Source organism: Vulpes lagopus, chromosome 12, assembly GCF_018345385.1.
Source record: "Vulpes lagopus strain Blue_001 chromosome 12, ASM1834538v1, whole genome shotgun sequence".
In the NCBI taxonomy this organism is placed as follows: domain Eukaryota; kingdom Metazoa; phylum Chordata; class Mammalia; order Carnivora; family Canidae; genus Vulpes; species Vulpes lagopus.
This window is the reverse complement of record NC_054835.1, coordinates 24098015-24117197: the sequence shown is the minus strand read 5'-3', so window position 1 is coordinate 24117197 and position 19183 is coordinate 24098015. Positions and strand designations below refer to the sequence as shown.

Here is a 19183-nt window from a genome sequence, read left to right as displayed (position 1 = left end):
ACTGAACTCATGAGACTGTTTAAACATCAAAACATCAACTATTTAACAATAAGATTGTTAAACTACACCTAGTTGTCCAAAAAAAGCATGCTGGAACCGTGTTTGTCCTAACAATAACCATTCAGTTCTGCCTTCTAAGTTCCACACGGGGTCCAGTTTCAGCATTCCAGTATCTTTTTTTCAGTTACTTCTTGACTAGCTATTCAGCTTATAATTTTCATTTTTGAAAAGTGAATAAATTTTCATAGTAGCTCTCAGTTTTTCCTTTCTGAACTCAATCTGATTGCTAATATCCATTCTCTTTTCAAGACTGCTATATATTTTACTTTGAGGCACATTTGGAATGAGAATCTGAGTCTATAATCTAACAGGCAAATTAACAGGACAGGGTTAAAGTCCCAGAAAGTCAAGAACTGGTTACTGTGCCAATACTGCGCCAGTCAAGAACTGGTTCAAGAACCAGAAAGTCAAGAACTGGTTCACTGTGGCAATATTAGATTATTTCCTACAGATACCACCTGTAAAAGGTACTACAAGACAAGGGTCTAAGATAAACTTTATCAAGGTAATATATACCAGCAGAAGAATACTTGGCTGGCTGAATGACTTGACAACTCTTTGTCTATTAATGATATGTTATTCTAACTCCCTGTCAATTTTAAAATATCCAAATCTTTACTTAGCTTGAAGGATGAAGAGCACTGACTCCACACACACACAATGGTCAATTAATCACACAGGAAATCACCTTCCAATGAAAGAAAAATTAGAAATTAAAATTACCTGGTTTCTTAGGGTGTGACGCTGGTGTAGGGTGCATCTTAGCATCTCTGGAAAACCCATCTAAGTTTCCTTTTATGGCTTCCAAAGCATCATCTCTACTCTTCTCTCCGGTCTAAGAGACAAGAGATATATGGATAAATCTTCACTTCCCTTATGTCTCACTTCACCCTAGATCCTCTTAAATTGAAAGTACAGATATTAGTTTGTTTTCAGTATTTTCGCCACATACTTCTGATAGGGAATTCTCCAAGTCAGTTCTCCCAACACTGCTAAGTGTATAAGTATACCAAAGGCATAGAATGACACTATAAAACACAAAAGTATTAAAAAGTTCTTTTATAAATATTTCAGGATACAACTGATATTAAGTATCCTGGATTAATATTAAGATCAATTATTAATTTTCCCAAGAAAAGATCACAAACTTACCAATGGTCATAAAAAAAGAGCTGAGAAGGTGACGGTTGATAGCTCATTCTGTTCAACAATACAGTGTCTTACAGGAAAAGAAGAATTCCTCACTTTTAGACTCAGATAAGCCCAAATGAATCAACCACAGCCTAAGCTTGGGCTTGTGCCCAAGCGACAGAATCCTCTGAATGAGTGAGAGGCACACGCAGGGTGTATGTGTGCTGTGGTGGCGGAATATATTACCTTAGGCTTCACACTACTCAGAAGTCTGAGCTTTTGCTTCTGCTCTTCAAATTGGCGTCTTTTTCTTTCTTCTTCTAAGAGCTTCTGCTGCTGCTCAAATCGTTTTCTGAAGGAAAAACAATCTAGTAAAGAAGTAGCTTCAGGGATTATCAACTTTTATAAGTATATTCATACTTCTAAAAGTTTCAGTAATATCACCTCATATTTCTGGAACTAAAAACCTCACTGCTAATTATATCTAATTTTCTTATGAAAATACTATTTCCCCATTATATTAATTTTGAAATATATGAAGTGAATCTAAAAAAAAAGATTTACTTAAATTATAGACATGAATTTATTTCTTGTCTAATTTGCAAGAGAAGAGATAATCTTACACATTCAAAAGTAATCTGAAAAAACAGAGAGGTAGACAAAAAAGAAACTCTGACTTGGGAAGGGAGCATCATACAGGAAGAAGAGCAATGCCTGGAACATCAGGAGGCCTACATTTGGGTCCAAGCTTTGCTAGTAACTGTGTAACCTGGACTGACAGGTCACTTCATCCTCTGAACCTAATTACAGGATTAAAATAGAGGATCCCTAAGGTCCATTCTTGCTTAAAAATTTTTTTTCTTAAAAGATTGTATTTATTGGGGCACCTGGGTGGCCCAAATGGTTAGTTAAGTGTCTTGCCTTCAGCTCAGGTCATGTCACGATCCGGGGGTACTGGGATCTGCCCTCTGCCCACCCCCTACCCCATTAGACTCCCTGCTCAGCAGGGACCCTGCTTCTCTCTCTCTTCCTCTGCCCCTCCCTCCTCCCTGCTCATGTTCTTTGTGTCTCAAATGAATAAATAAAAATTTTTAAAAAGATTATATTTATTTATTTGTGAGAGAGAACATAGCAGGGTTTGAGAGAGAGAGAAGCAGGCTCCCTGCTGAGCAGGGAGCCCCAATGCGGGGCTTAATCCTGGGACCCCGGGATCATGACCTGAAGGAAAGGAAGCTGTTTAACCAACTCAGCCATCCAGGTGCCCCTAAAACTTATATATCATAAAGTACTGCATGAATCTTAAAAGTGACATGACTGTTTTGGCTTCAAATCTGCATTAAAGAACATTTGACCATTCTTAAAACAACAGCTATCACGCGTCTTTTTGTTTGACTCTTGAGGTCTCTTACTGCTGCTCTTCAGCAAATTGCTTCTGCATGTCTGGAGTGTACTGTGGGCCTGGAGGACGCATTCCCAGGAAAGGTGTTTGTCCCAGGTACGGCATACCTGCTGCTGGCATTGGTCCCATTGGTATCCCTGCCTGAAAGAAACAAAGGCTTAAAAAACACAATTCCTCCTTTTAATTATTACAAAGGAAAACTATTACTTCCATAAATTCTTTAATATTTTTTATTAATGAACTATATGATTTTTTTAGTAGTAAAAAATCACAGGCTAAAAATGGAAAGCTTCCCTTATTCTCACACCTTTCATTTCCTTGTCTTAGAGGGGACCACTGCTAACGTGAGGGTGTGTGTGCACATGGAAGCACATGTGTACACATAAGGTATCTCTGGTGAGCTCACTAACCCATACTCTTTGAGAAGAGGTATCATATCTTACATGGCCTTGTATATCCAGCAGATAAGAGTCTCACATATGGTAGTTATTCCAAAAATGGGATTAAACATGATTTTCCAATATGTATGATAGGATAATCAATATTGTGATGGTTATTATCACAGGCTTGATATCCAAACTTGTACAGAAAATATATTTAATCAGCAAGAGTGATATTGCAATACCACAGTGTAAAGTTTACTCACATGTCCAGAAGAATAGTATTGTACAACAACTAATCACAAATCTAATATTAGTAATGATGACGATAACACTGATGATGATGATAATGGCTAATTTATACTGAGTGGAAATTCTTCTACTCCTCAGCCTTCTCCCTGAAAGGCTTCTCTTCTGTTCTCTAACTGAAACCTGGCTGTCCCCAGAAGCCTCTCATCTGGAGACTGCTGCTTCTCCTCCACATTTCCTGTAAATAAAGGGAATATTCCTCCTCACTTCTTCTAAACCTTTTATCCTCTCTCTCCCATAAAAAATCTGAATATATGCATCCAGCTACTTTAGTCATCAAATTGTCTAGTCCATTATTCCAGGATGGCTACTTTTAGTTATAGCAGATGAAGGATGTGTTTGTAATAAAGCTTAACTCCATTTATACAAATTTGATTAATGTAAACCACCAGAATTTAAATTACTTTAAAGTAAAGATTATATTCATGCTATGGAAATTAATACAGATTTTCATCACTTCATTTTTTAAAAAACATTTTTTATTTTTAAGTAATCGCTATATCCAGTGTGGGACTGGAACTCACAACCCTGAGATCAAGAGTCACATGCTCCACCAACTAAGCCAGCTGGGCACTCTCAGCAATTCATTTTTAATTAAGTTTTTTTTTTTTTTTTTTTAACAAGACTAAGATCTTGATTTTTTTTTAAGATCTTGATTTTAATCTAACAATGTTTGTTGAAGAAATCATGTTAGTGTTTCCTCCAAATAAAGCATTCCTTTTAGAAATTATCAAAAATATCCCCTCATTCTGAACCTTGAGAAAAGTGCACCTCATTGAAACAGTGGAGGACTGTTTTAAGGCCTAGAAATAATATAATATGGGTAAAGCACGTAGAACACCATGTAGCATATATGAATATATAGCAGTTATTATAATTATTAAAAATAATACAACAAAATAATACACTCTCAAAAACAATGGTGATCTCATTTTTTTTTTTTTTCTGGAACACAGCAGATTCTGTAGGCAAATACAGAATTAAAGCAACTAGATAAGAAAAAATGAACATTTCATAGTTATACTATGAAAATAAGGTACCATTTTATTGTGTTCATGCCACATGCCAGCGGCTATAGAACTAGGCATTTATATACATTATTCTCAATATATGTAAGATCCTTAGGTTTAGAGATATTTCTGATTACGATCAACAAGAATACCTGAATAATAACGCTTATAAAGCCCTTCATATGTCCCAAGGACTTTTCTAAGGGCTCTATATATATTCACAGACTTAATCCTTATAACAAACCTATGCCGTAGGTACTACTATTATTCTCATTGTACAGTTGAGGAAATGGAAATGCAAAATTGTTATCTAACTTATTTATTGATGGTAAGTGGCAGAACCAGTATTAGAACCAGACAGCTTCTGGTTCCAAAGTCCATGATCTCCACCATTATGCTATACTGTCTCTCCAATTACCAACAACTACCACAAATTCTGACTTAAAAACAATTTTAATGTGTTTTTTTTGTGTGTCTATTCATATGCTTAGGCATCTACCTGCATAATGCATAGGAGCAGCTCAAAAGGCTTACAAATGGTTTTAGGACCTTACAAGGGAAGTTATAAGTAACTCCTATTGCTTAATTACTAACACTCTCTATTCTAAATCTTGGGTGAGGTGGCAATGCACACTTCCTTTCAGTCATAGTGTGGTTCTCTTACTGCTAAAAATGAGCACTGTGCTCCTAGGATTACATTTCTTTCTTTTTTTTGCACCTCTATTTAAAGAAAATAATTTTCTACCATTTTTCCAGTTTTACTGAGGTACAATTAACATAACACTGTAATTTTAAGGTATGCAACCTGTTGATGTGATACACTTACATACTGCAAAATGATTACCACCACAGCATTAACTAATACCTCCATCATGTCACATAGTCACTATTTTTTTGTGGTGAGGGATTAAGTTCCTTTTTAAATTGACTTCATTTATTCAAGGCACATAAAATGCAAAAGAAACCTCTCAACTCATCTACAGCCATACCACTGTGAATGTACCGGATCTCATCTAATCTCAGAAGCTAAGCAGGGTCGGGCTTGGTTAGTACTTGGATGGGAAACCATTCAACTCACATAGGCTAAAAGACTGATATTCCACAAAAATAATAAAGAATGAAGAAAGTAAAGGCATTATTATGCACACCGCCTTCCTGTATATAAAATTTAACACATTAAATTATTAAACAGTATATTAATATTTAATTAATAAAATATTAAAATGATTATTAATATTAAACATTAATTATATTTAAATATATTTAATTATAAAACTAAATCTTCGAGAAGATTCAAACTTGCTAAATGATATTTTGTCTTTCTCCTACTATTGAAAAGTTAGTTTATACATTCATGTAGTCTCTTTATACATTCTTTTGAAATCTAGATAAACCAAAAAGTTACGAGATACGAATCTTTAGTTATACACTGGGTAAAGACAAAATAAATAACCCAGAAATCTGAGATATATGCAATAAACTGTTAAAAAACACTAAAGATAAAATAGTTCACTTCCCAGATGAAGAATATTGAAGGCTACTGAAGATCTGAATGACTGGAGAGATATGGTAGACTAAAAAAGTAAAAATACCAATTTCAGTCAAAATCCCAACAAATTTTATGTGGAATTTGACAAGCTGATCTTAAAATTTATACTAAAGAGGAAAGAACCATGAATAGCTACAATTCTTGAAAAGAACAAAGAAGATCCGCATTAGCACTATCAAGGTTGATCTTAGGCTAGAATACTTGGAAGACTAAGATAGTTATTGAGGCAGGGATAGACAGAAATAGCAATGGGATAAACAGGACAGCTCAGAAACTAATCCAAAGCATAAAAATAAATTGGATAGTACAGGAATAACAGAAATCAATGAGTATAAAGAATGGGATACTGATAAGTGATTTGGAGACAACTGGCTACTCAAATGGAAAATAATTCCAAATTGGACATCCACATGCAGAAGAATGAAACTGGACCACTCTCTTTCACCATACACAAAGATAAACTCAAAATGGATGAGAGATCTAAATGTGAGACAAGATTCCATCAAAATCCTAGAGGAGAACACAGGCAACACCCTTTTTGAACTCAGCCACAGTAACTTCTTGCAAGATACATCCACAAAGGCAAAAGAAACAAAAGCAAAAATGAACTATTGGGACTTCATCAAGATAAGAAGCTTTTGCACAGCAAAGGATACAGTCAACAAAACTAAAAGACAACCTACAGAATGGGAGAAGATATTTGCAAATGACATATCAGATAAAGGGCTAGTTTCCAAAATCTATAAAGAACTTATTAAACTCAACAGCAAAGAAACAAACAATCCAGTCATGAAATGGGCAAAAGACATGAAGAGAAATCTCACAGAGGAAGACATGGACATGGCCAACAAGCACATGAGAAAATGCTCTGCATCACTTGCCATCAGGGAAATACAAATCAAAACCACAATGAGATACCACCTCACACCAGTGAGAATGGGGAAAATTAACAAGGCAGGAAACAACAAATGTTGGAGAGGATGCGGAGAAAAGGGAACCCTCTTACACTGTTGGTGGGAATGTGAAGTGGTGCAGCCACTCTGGAAAACTGTGTGGAGGTTCCTCAAAGAGTTAAAAATAGACCTGCCCTACGACCCAGCAATTGCACTGTTGGGGATTTACCCCAAAGATTCAGATGCAATGAAACGTCGGGACACCTGCACCCCGATGTTTCTATCAGCAATGGCCACAATAGCCAAACTGTGGAAGGAGCCTCGGTGTCCATCGAAAGATGAATGGATAAAGAAGCTGTGGTTTATGTATACAATGGAATATTACTCAGCAATTAGAAACGACAAATACCCACCATTTGCTTCAACGTGGATGGAACTGGAGGGTATTATGCTGAGTGAAATAAGTCAATCGGAGAAGGACAAACAGTGTATGTTCTCATTCATTTGGGGAATATGAATAATAGTGAAAGGGAATATAAAGGAAGGGAAAAGAAATGTTGGGAAATATCAGGAAGGGAGACAGAACATAAAGACTCCTAACTCGGGGAAATGAACTAGGGGTGGTGGAAGGGGAGGAGGGCAGGTGTTGGAGGGGAATGGGTGATGGGCACTGAGGTGGACACTTGACGGGATGAGCACTGGGTGTTTTTTTGTATGTTGGTAAATTGAACACCAATAAAAGTTAATTAAAAAAAAAAAAGGAAAATAATTCCATTATCAGTGTAGACTCACACTGATAACCAAAGAACAACTCCAGATAAGTTTAATAAGAAAATACAGGAGAATGATATTATGATCTCAGGGTAAGACTATGTCTAATGAGACACATAACTCAAACCATGAAAGAAATGATTTATCCATCTGACTTAACTATAATATAGGACATCACCACACCAACAAAATTAAAAGACAAATCAAAGAACAGGAGTAAATATTGGCAACACAAATAACCACAAAGGCAAGAATCCAGAATATACAATGAACTCTCAGAAATCAATAAAACCAGAACAAAAGCAAAAAATTGGAAACAACTCAAATGTCCATCAACAGAAGAATATAGACCCATGCACTGTAATACTACACAGGAGCTATAAGAACAAAGTTGTATCACTCTATAACAGGGATAAACCTTGAGGAGAAACAATGTCAAATAAAAAACTCAAATTCAGGGACTAGGTGACTCAGTGGTTTGGCACCTGTCTTTAGCCCAGGGCGTGTCCTGGAGTCCCGGGATGGAGTCCCGCATCGGGCTCCTTGCATGGAGCCTGCTTCTCCCTCTGCCTATGTCTCTGCCTCTCTTTCAGTGTCTCTCATGAATAAATAGATAAAATCCTAAAAAAAAAAAAAACCCACTCAAATACAGAAGGGTACACACTCATGTAAACCTATAAAACCTAGAAAATACATAAGATTCATGAATCTTCAAACATGTAAAACAGAAGTGTAAGAATACATATGAAAACAACAAGCACTGAACTCATGATAGTGATAACTATCTCTGGGGAGGCAGAAGAATGGAATTATAGCTGTTTTGTTAAATTCTTTTGAAAATGTGAAGCAAATATGGCATGCTAAAATCTGGTAAAAGGATATGATTATCTTCATAGAAAATTCTGAGGAAACTGCAAAAAAATTCCTAGAGAAGTGAGTTCACCAAGGTTACAGGTTACAAAACAAACACACCCAAATCAATAATTTCTACATACTAGCAACGAACAGACACTGAAATAAAAATTACAATGCCATTTACAATTACTCAAAAGAATGAAATGATTAGATGTAAATCTAACAAAACATTTAAAGAACTTGTATGCTGGGACGCCTGGGTGGCTCAGCAGTTTGGCGCCTGCCTTCAGCCCAGGATCCTGGGATCCTGGGATCCTGGGATCAAGTCCTGCGTCCAGCTTCCTGCATGGAGACTGCTTCTCCCTCTGCCTGTGTCTCTGCTTCTCTCTCTGTGTCTCTCATGAATAAATAAAATATTTTAAAAAAAGAACTTGTATGCTGAAAACTGCACAATGCTGATGACAGAAATCAAAGACCTAAATAGACACATCATGCTCATATATTGCAAGAATCCATATTAAGATGTCAATTTCCCCCAAATTGATAAAAAGGTTTACCATAATTCCTATCAAAATTCCAATATGACTTTTTATAGATATAGACAACATTATTCCAAAATTTATATGGAAAGATAGAAAAACTAGAATAGTTACAATAATTTTGAAAAGAGGAATAATATGGGAGGACTTGTCACATAGCTACAGAGATTTAGTTGGTAATTAAAATCTCCCAATAAGGAAAGTCTGATGGCTTTGCTGGTGAATTCTACCAAATGTTTAAAGAAAAAATAAACAACTTGGCCTCCATGAAAACTTAAAAAAAAATTGTACATCAAGAGACACTATCCACAGAGCAAAAGGGCAGCCCAAAGAATGGGAGAAAGTATTTGCATACATCTGATAAGGGATTAACATCTAAAATATATAAAGAACTCTTACAATTCAACAACAAAAAACCCAACTCAAAAATGGGACAAAAGACTTCAACACTTTTCCAAAGAAGTTACACAAATAGCCAATAAGCACATGAAAAGATACTCAACATCATTTATTAAAGAAATACAAATCAAAACTACAATGAGATACTATCTCACATCCATTAAAACAGCTACTATCAAAAAAACAGGGGGCACCTGGCTAGCTCAGTTGGTAGAGCATGCAACTCCTGATCTCAGGATCATGAGTTCAAGTCCCATGTTGGGTGTAGAGCCTACTTACAAACAAAAACAAAACAAAACAAAACAAAAACCATAAAACAGAATGGGGGAAGTTTGGGGAAGATGGCAGAGTAGGAAGATCCTGAGCTCACCTCATTCCATGGACACATTGAGACACCCTACATCTATATGACTAACTCTGAAAACAACCTGAAGACTGGCAGAACAGACCTTCTACAGCTAATTATAGAGAGAAGGGCACATCAAAAAGGGTGGGAGGGGAGCTAAATGGAATGGAGATAAGCAATATGCCTGATAAAGAATTCAAAGTAATGGTCACCAAGATACTCACTGGACTTGAGAAAACAGTAGAGGATCTAGTGAGACCATCAACAAAGACATAGAAAATATTAAAAAGAACCAGGCAGGGCTAAAGAATTCAGTAGCTGAAATTAAAAAATACACTAGAAGAAAGCAACAGCAGATTAGAGGAAGCAGAAGAATGGATCAGTGATCTGGAAGACAGCTTAATGAAATGTAACAAGCTGAACAGTAACAACAACAAAGAGTAAATTAAAAATGAGAAAAGGCTATGGAAACTCTGCAACATCATCAAGCATAATAACATTCACTTTATAGGGATCCCTGAAGGAGAAGATAGAGAGAAGGGGGCAGAACATTTATTTGAAGAAATAATAGCTAAAAACTTCCCAAATCTGAGTAAGGAAACAGACATTCAGATCCAGGAATCGGAGAGCCCCCAGCAAAATAAACCCAGGAAAGTCCACACCAAGATACACAATAATTAAAAAGTAGTGATAAGGAGAGAATTTTAAAAGCAGCAAGAGAAAAGAAAACAGTTATACACAAGGGAAACCCACTGAGCTATCAGCAGATTTTTCAGCAGACTTTGCAGGCCAGAGGGCAGTGGCATGATATATTCAAAGTGCTGAAAGAAAAAAAATCCAGCAAACAAGAATACTCTACCCTGTAAGATTATCATTCAAAATAGAATAAAGAGTTTCTCAAACATACAAAAGTTAAAGGAGTTCATCGCTAAACCAGCCTTACAAAAAATGTTTAAGGGTATTCTTTGGAAAGAGAAGGCCATAATCAGGAGTAAGAAAATGATGAAAGGGAAAAATTTCACAGGTAAATGCAAACATATAATAAAAGTAGTAGATTAATCACCTATAAAATCAGCATGGAGGTTAAAGCACAAAAGCAGTAATGCCAATTACATCTATTAAAATCAGTTGAGTGATTTGCAAAATAAAGGATGTAAAGTATGGCATCATATACATAAAATACAGGTGTGGGGAGTAAAACTTTATTGCTATTAAATGAGTTCAAACTTTAAAAAAATTTAAATTCAATTAATTAACATATAACGTATTATTAGTTTCAGAGGTAGAGGTCAATGATTCATCAGTCTTATATAATACCCAGGGCTCCTTAATATCCATCACCCAGTTACACCATTCCCCTCCCCTCCAGCAATGCTCGGTTTCTTTCCTATGATTAGAAGTCTCTGATGGTTTGTCTCCCTCTCTGATTTCATCTTGTTTTATTTTTTTCTCTCTTCTATGATCTTTTCTTTCCTAAATTCTACATATGAGATCACATGCTAATTGTATTCCTCTGATTGACTTAGTTTGCTTAGCACAATACCCTCTAGTTCCATCCACATCATTGCAAATGGCAAGATTTCAATTTTTGATGGCTGAGTAGTATTCCATTGTGTGTATGTTTATATATATATCACATCTTCTTTATCCATTCATCTGTTGATGGACATCTAAGCTCTTTCCATAGTTTGGCTATTGTGGATATTGCTGCTATAAACACTGGGATGCAGGTGCCCCTTTAGATCACTATATTTGTATATTTGGGATAAATACCTAGTAGTGCAATTGCAGGGTCATAGAGTAGCTTTATTTTCAACTTTTTGAGGAATCTCTATACTGTTTTCCAGAGTGGCTGCACCAGCTTGCATTCCCACTAACAGTGTAAGAGGGTTTCTCTGTCTCCACATCCTTGCCAACATCTGTTGTTTCCTGATTTGTTAATTTTAGCTATTCTGATCAGTGTGAGGTGGTATCTCATGGTTTTGATTTGTATTTCCCTGATGCCGAGTGATATTGAGCATTTTTTCATGAGTCTTTTGGCCATTTGTATGTCTTCTTTGGAAACATCTATTTACATCTTCTGCCCATTTCTTGATTGGATTATTTGTTCTTTGGGTGTTGAGTTTGATAACTTCTTTATAGGTTTTGGATACTAACCCTTTATCTGATAAGACATTTGCAGATATCTTCTCTGATTCTGTGGGTTGTCTTTTGGTTTTATCAACTGTTTCCTTTGCTGTGCAAAGGCTTTTTATATCGATGAAGTTCCAATAGTTCATCTTTGCTTTTGTTTCTCTTGCCTTTGGAGATGTGTCTAGCAAGAAGTTGCTATGGCTGAGATCACAGAGGTTGCTGCCTGTGTTCTCCTCTAGGATTTTGATGGATTCCTGTCTCATATTTAGGTCTTTCACCCATTTTGAGTCTATTTTTATGTATGGTGTAAGGAAATGGTCCCATTTCATTCTTCTGCATGTGTCTGTCCAATTTTCCCAAAACCATTTGTTGAAGAGACTCTTTTTTCTTTCTTTCTTTCTTTTTTTTTTTTTTTTTAAAGATTTTATTTACTTATTCATGAGAGACACAGAGAGAGAGAGAGGCACAGACACAGGCAGAGGGGGAAGCAGGCTCCATGCAGGTAGCCTGACATGGGACTTGATCCCAGGTCTCCAGGATCAGGTCATGGGCTGAAGGCGGCACTAAACTGCTGAGCCACCTGGGCTGCCCGAGACTCTCTTTGTTCCATTGGATATTCTTTTCCACTTTACTGAAGATTAGTTGACCAAAGAGTTGAGGGTCCATTTCTGGTTTCTCTATTCTGTTCCACTGATCTGTGTCTGTTTTTGTGCCAGCAGAATGAGTTTAAACTTAAGTGACCATCAAATTAAATTTTTTTTTTTTAATTATTTATTTATTTATGATAGTCACAGAGAGATAGAGAGAGAGGCAGAGACACAGGCAGAGGGAGAAGCAGGCTCCATGCACCGGGAGCCCGACGTGGGATTCGATCCCGGGTCTCCAGGATCGCGCCCTGGGCCAAAGGCAGGCGCCAAACCGCTGCGCCACCCAGGGATCCCCTGACCATCAAATTAATAGACTGCTACCCACATACAATATTATATATGAACCTAATGGTAACCACAAATCAAAAACCTGTAATAGATAAATATATATATATATATATATATATATATATATAGAGAGAGAGAGAGAGAGAGAGAGAGGAATTCAAACATAACACAAAAAAGCCATCAAACCACAAGGAAGAGAGCAAGACAAAAAGAAACAAAAAAGAATGACAAAAGCAAGCATAAAAGAAATCACAAAATAGCAGTAAGTATATGACCATCAATAATTATTTTTTTAGGGGGATCCCTGGGTGGCTCAGTGGTTTGGCGCCTGCCTTCGGTCCGGGCATGATCCTGGAGTCCTGGGATCGAGTCCCACATCAGGCTCCCTGCATGGAGCCTGTTTCTGTCTGTCTCTCTCTCTCTCTCTCTGTGTCTATCGTGAATGAATAAATAAATAAAATCTTTAAAAAAATAATTATTTTTTTAAAAATTAAAAAAAAAATTTAAGTAAGCCTCTATCCCCAAAGTGGGGCTTGAAGTCATGACTGGAGATCAAGAGTTGCAAGCTTTACTGACTCAGTCAGCCAGGTGCTCAAAAATTACTTTAAATATAAATGGACTAAATGTTCAAATCAAAAAGACACATGGTGACTGGATAAAAAACAAGACCCATCTACATGCTGCCTAAAAAAGACTCACTTCAGAACTAAAGACACCTGCAGATAGAAAGCAGTAAGGGATATATATATATAAAAACATTTACTATGCAAATGAAAGTGAAAAGAAAGCTAGGGTAGCAATACTGACATCAGACAAACAGACTTGAAAACAGACTATAACAAGAGACAAAAGGACAAAAAGATATAACAATTATCAATAACGATACACCCAATATATGAGTACCTAAATACATAAATCAAATATTAACAGACATAAAGAAAAAAATTGACAGTAATATACTAAGAGTAAGAGACTTTAACACTCCACTTACATCAATGGAGAGATTATCCAAACAGAAAATCAACAAGGAAACCATGGTTTTGAATGACAAATTAGATCAGATGGACCTAACAGATATATTCAGAACATTCCACCCCAAAACATTCTTTCCAAGTGCACGTGGAACATTCCCCAGGATAGATGACATCTTAGTCCACAAGTCTCAATAAACTAAAAAAAAATTGAAATCATATTATGCATTTTTTTTGCCAACCATAACAGTATGAAACTAGAAATCAACAATCAACCACAAGAAAACATCTGGAAAGGATATAAATATGTGGAGGCTAAATAACATGCTACTAAACAATGAATAGGTCAACCAAGAAATCAAAGAGGAAATTTCAAAATACATGGAGACAAATGAAAATGAAAACACAATGGTCTAAAATCTTTGAGATGCAGCAAAAGCTGTTCTAGGAGGGAAGATTATAGCAATACAGTCGTATCAGAAAAATTTCAAATAAAGAACCCAAGGAACACCTGAAGGAACTAGGAAATAAAGCCCAAAGCCAGTAGAAGGAAGGAAGTAATAAAGACTACAGCAGAAATAAATGAAATAAAAACTAAAATAAATAAATAATAGAACAGATCAATGACACCAGGAGTTGGTTCTTTATAAAGAAAAACAAAATTGATAAACCTTTAGCAGACTCATTAAGAAAAAAAGAAAGAACTCAAGTAAAACTAGAAATGAAGAAAGAGAAATAACAAATAAAGAAATACAAAGGATTTTAAGAGAATATAATAAAAATTATATACCAACAAATTGGACAACCTAGAAGAAATGGATAAATCCCTAGGAATATGTAACATTCCAAAACCAAATAAGGAAGAAAAAGGAACATCTGAACACACTTATTATTAGTAATGAAATCAAATCAGTAATCAAAAAACTCCCAAGAAACAAAAGTCCAGGACCAGAGGATCCACAGGCGAACTCATTTAAAGAAGAAACATTTAAGGAAAAGTTAATTTAAAAAAATAAAAAATAAAAATAAAGAAAAGTTAATGCCTAATCTTCTCAAACTTCCAAAAAATAGAACAGGGATGAAGCTTCCAAATTCATCCTATGAGGCCAGCATTATCCTAATACCAGAACCAAATAAAGACACTATAAAAAACAAAAAAAACCAAAACAAACAAACAAAAAAAACCCAAGAGGTAGGTCAGTACCTCTGAGAAACATAGATATAAAAAACCTCAACAAAATATTAGCAAACCAAATCCAACAATACATTAAAAAAATCATTCACCACGATCAAGTGGGATTACACCAGGGATTCAAGGGTAGGTGGTTCAATATTTGCAGCCAGCATTGATATCTCACATTAACAAGAGAAAGGATAAAAACTGTGATAATTTCAGCAAAGCATTTGACAAAAATACATCTATTCATGATTAAAAACTCCACAAAATGAAGGCCATATATAAAAACCTCACAGCTAACATTATAGTCAATAGTGAAAACCGAGACCTTATCCTCTAGCATTAGGAACAAGACAAGGATATCCATTCTCACCACTTTAATTCAAAATAGTACTGGAAGTCTTAGCCACAGGAATCAGACAAGAAAAAGAAATAAAAGCCATCCTAAATGATAATAAACTGTCACTATTTGCAAATGACATGCTACTAAAGTAGGAAACCCTAATGACTCCACCAAAAAACTATTAGAACTGATAAATGAATTCAGTAAAGCTTCAGGATGCAAAATATACAAAAATCTGTTGCATTTCTCTACACAAATAATGGAAGTAGCAGAAAGAGAAAGTAAGAAAACAGTCCCCTTTATAATTACACCAAAAGTCATAAAATACCTAGAAATGAACCAAGGAGGCAAAAGACCTATACTCTGAAAACTGTAAGATATTGATGAAAAAAAGGACACAAATGGAAAGATAGTCCATGCTCATGGATTGGAAGAATTAACATTGTTAAAATATTCATACAACCCAAAGCACCCTACAGATTCAATACAATCCTTATCAAAATACCAACAACATTTTTCACAGAACTAGAACAAATAATACTAAAATTTGTATGGAGCCACAAAAGAGCTCAAATAGCCAAAGTAATCTTGAGAAAACCGGAGGTATTACAATCCTAGATTTCAAGATATACTACACATCTGTAGTAATGAAAACAATATGGTACTGGCACAAAAACAGACACACAGATCAACGGAACAGAATAGAGAGCCTAGAAATACACCCATGCTTATATGGTCAATTAATCTACAATTAAAGAGGCAAGAACATACCATGAGGAAAAAACAGCCTCTTCAACTAATGGTGCTAGGAAATTTGAACAGCTACATGCAATATAATGAAACGGGGCCACTTTTTTACACCATACAGAAAAATAAACTCAAAATGGATTAAAGACTTAAATGTGAGACCTGAAACTATAAAACTCCTAGAAGAAAACACAGGCAGTAATTTCTTTGACATTGGCCATAGATATATTTTTCTAGGTATGTCTCCACAGACTAGGGAAACAAAAGCAAAAGTAAATTATTGGGACTACACCAAAATAAAAAGCTTGTGCATAGCAAAGGAAATCGTCAACAAAACATAAAGGCAACCTATTAAATGGGAGAAGATGTTTGCAAATAATATATCTGATAAGGAGTTAATATCCAAAAGTTTGATATAACATATAGATATACAGACATATTTAACACCAAAAACACAAACAAGGTGATTAAAAATGGGACCTGAACAGACATTTTTCCAAGGAATTCATCAGATTGCCAAAATACACAGGGAAAGATGCCTGACATCACTCATCACCAGGGAAATGCAAATCAAAACCACAATGAGATCATCACCTCACACTAGTCAGAATGGCTAAAATCAATAACACAAGAAACAAGTGTTGGCAAAGATGTGGAGAAAAAGGAGCCCTTGTGCACCTTTGGTGGGAATGCAAATTGCTACGCTCACTGTTGGAAAACAGTATGGAATAATTTTTTTCCTCAAAAAATTAAAAATAGAATTACCAGATGATGCAGAAATTTCACTACTGGGTATTTACCCAAAGAAAATGAAAACACTATGCACTCTTATGTTTACTGCCATGTTATTACAATAGCCAAGATACAGAAGCAAACGGAGTGTGTCTATCCAAAGATGAATGGACAAAGAAGATGTACTGCATACACAGACATATATATACATACATATAAATAAAATGGAATATGACTCAGCTGTAAAAAAGAATGAGATCTTGCCATTTGCAGTAACACAGATGGACCCTAGAGAGTGTAATGCTAAATAAGTGACTCAGAGAAAGAAAAATATGATTTCACCCATATGTGCAATTTAAGAAACAAAACAAAACAACAACTGGAAAAAAGGAGAGAGAGAGAGAGAGACAAACCAAAAAAACAGACTCAAGAGAATGAGGGTTTGCCAGATGGAGGTGGATGGAAGGGGTGAAAAAAGGAGATCAAGAATACACTTATCTAGATAAGCACTGAATAATGTATAGTATTGGTTAATCAAATCATTACATTGTATACCTGAGACTAATATAACACTGTATATTAACTATACTTCAATAAGCAGCAAGACCGTGTTTTTTGTTTTTTTTTTTTAAGATTTCATTTATCCATGAGAGACAGAGAGAGAGAGACGCAGAGACATGACAGAGGGAGAAGCAGGCTCCATGTAGGGAGCCTGACACGGGACTTGATCCCAGGTCTCCAGGATCACACCCTGGGCTGAAGGCAGCGCTAAACCACTGAGCTACCCGGGCTGCCCAAGTCCGTGTTCTATGGTAGATTGTTTCCAGCTATTCGCTGTCTTTACTCTAAGATTACACATTCCTATGTGATGTGCACTCTTCCTGGTATTTTCTTCCCCTACGGATTCACTTTGGCCACATTACTTTGGTGAATAGAAGTGACTAATAAATGCTACCTCTGACAGGAAGCTTTAAAAGTTATAACAGGGTTTGGCCATCTCTTTTCCCTATGCCAAGAGTCTGGGATGTCCTAGGTAAGGGTCTCAGGATAAAGAGAACAAGAATTGGAGTCACAGCCAATCCACAAAGGCATGCATCACAAATGAGAAAATAAATCTTTGTCTTTGTAACAGACTTTGGGATTGGTGTTTCTGTAACACAACCTGGCAAAAACTGAGTAACATGGATTTAAAACCTACAAAAGTTCAATTTAGTCTCATTTCTTTCTACCAGAGATGAATAAAATATGATTCTAGAAGTTCTCCCAAATCTTTACATACAAAACAAAAGCTTTGTTTATATGACTTCAACATGACAATAGTTTCAACTTAAATTCTGATTGTAAAGGCTGAATATTATTTATAAATTGTATGCATGTTACTGTACTAGTATATTGTACACACAAAACACACATAGAATATTTTATTTTAGAAAATTTTATTTCTTTTTTTTAAAATTTTTATTTATTTATGATAGTCACACAGAGACAGAGAGAGAGGGGCAGAGACACAGACAGAGGGAGAAGCAGGCTCCATGCACTGGGAGCCCGACGTGGGATTCAATCCCGGGTCTCCAGGATCGCGCCCTGGGCCAAAGGCAGGCGCCAAACCGCTGCTCCACCCAGGGATCCCCGAAAATTTTATTTCTTAAAAAATTTATTTATTTGGAGAAAGTGAGAGACAGCATGAGCTGGAGGGGAGGGGCAGAGAGAGAGGGAGAAGCAGACTCCCCACTGAGCAGGGAGCCTGATGGCAGGGCTTGACCCCAGGACCCCCAAGATCATGACCTGAGCCAAAGGCAGATAGATGCTTAACCAACTGAGCCATCCAGTGCCTCTTTTTTAGAAAATCTTAAATAATTAAGTAAAAACAAAATATACGGCATAATATTTATTTATAGTATGGGAATTCTTTTTGCTCTGGCTTATTTGTGAATTAATACATTTTAAAGATTTATTTATTCATTTTAGAGAGAGAGTGCAGGCGGAAGGGCAGAGGGAGGGGCAGAAAGAAAGAGAGAGAGAAAAGAGAGAAAGAGAGACTCTCAAGATGGCTCTGAGTTGAGCGTGGAGCCCAATGCAGGGCTGAATCCAATAACTCTGAGTTCACACCAGAGCAGAAACCAAGAGTTGGATGCTTAACTGACTGTGTCCCCCCAGGTGCCCCCAATACGTTTATTTAAAAAAAAAAAAAAAGCATCATAACACTTTGGATTCAGCCATTCAAAAACCTGACTTCTGGATTCAGTTTATTTGATCACATGGTTTAAATGGATATCATAGCTAGAGAAGATAATTTACAAAGACATGGAGATCCAAAATGGAAGAAGCCCATTTCATCTTCAGCAGTGCTTACTATATCCTGAGACTATCAATTTCATTCACCAATTCTAAAATTAAAATGTAACATTATTTGCTTTAATCAATCAACATCTCACCTGCTTTCATTACATCATTCTTTTAATGATTCTGCTTCTATCTACTTTTGCCCTCCTCTCTCCAATCAT

At 36.0% G+C, this 19183-nt stretch overlaps 1 protein-coding gene across 13 annotated transcripts in view; it reads right to left on the bottom strand.

The window, feature by feature from the left end:
* Window positions 1-19183, bottom strand: part of SYNRG (synergin gamma) — an 87104-nt gene that overhangs the window by 56818 nt on the left and 11103 nt on the right. For all 13 annotated transcript variants that reach the window (XM_041725570.1, XM_041725575.1, XM_041725577.1 and 10 more), the window contains 3 exons: window positions 2601-2731; window positions 1438-1543; window positions 784-895 (listed from right to left, as the gene is read on the bottom strand). In XM_041725570.1, coding sequence (XP_041581504.1) covers window positions 784-895; window positions 1438-1543; window positions 2601-2731 — 349 coding nt within the window. The remainder of the gene's footprint in view (window positions 1-783; window positions 896-1437; window positions 1544-2600; window positions 2732-19183) is intronic.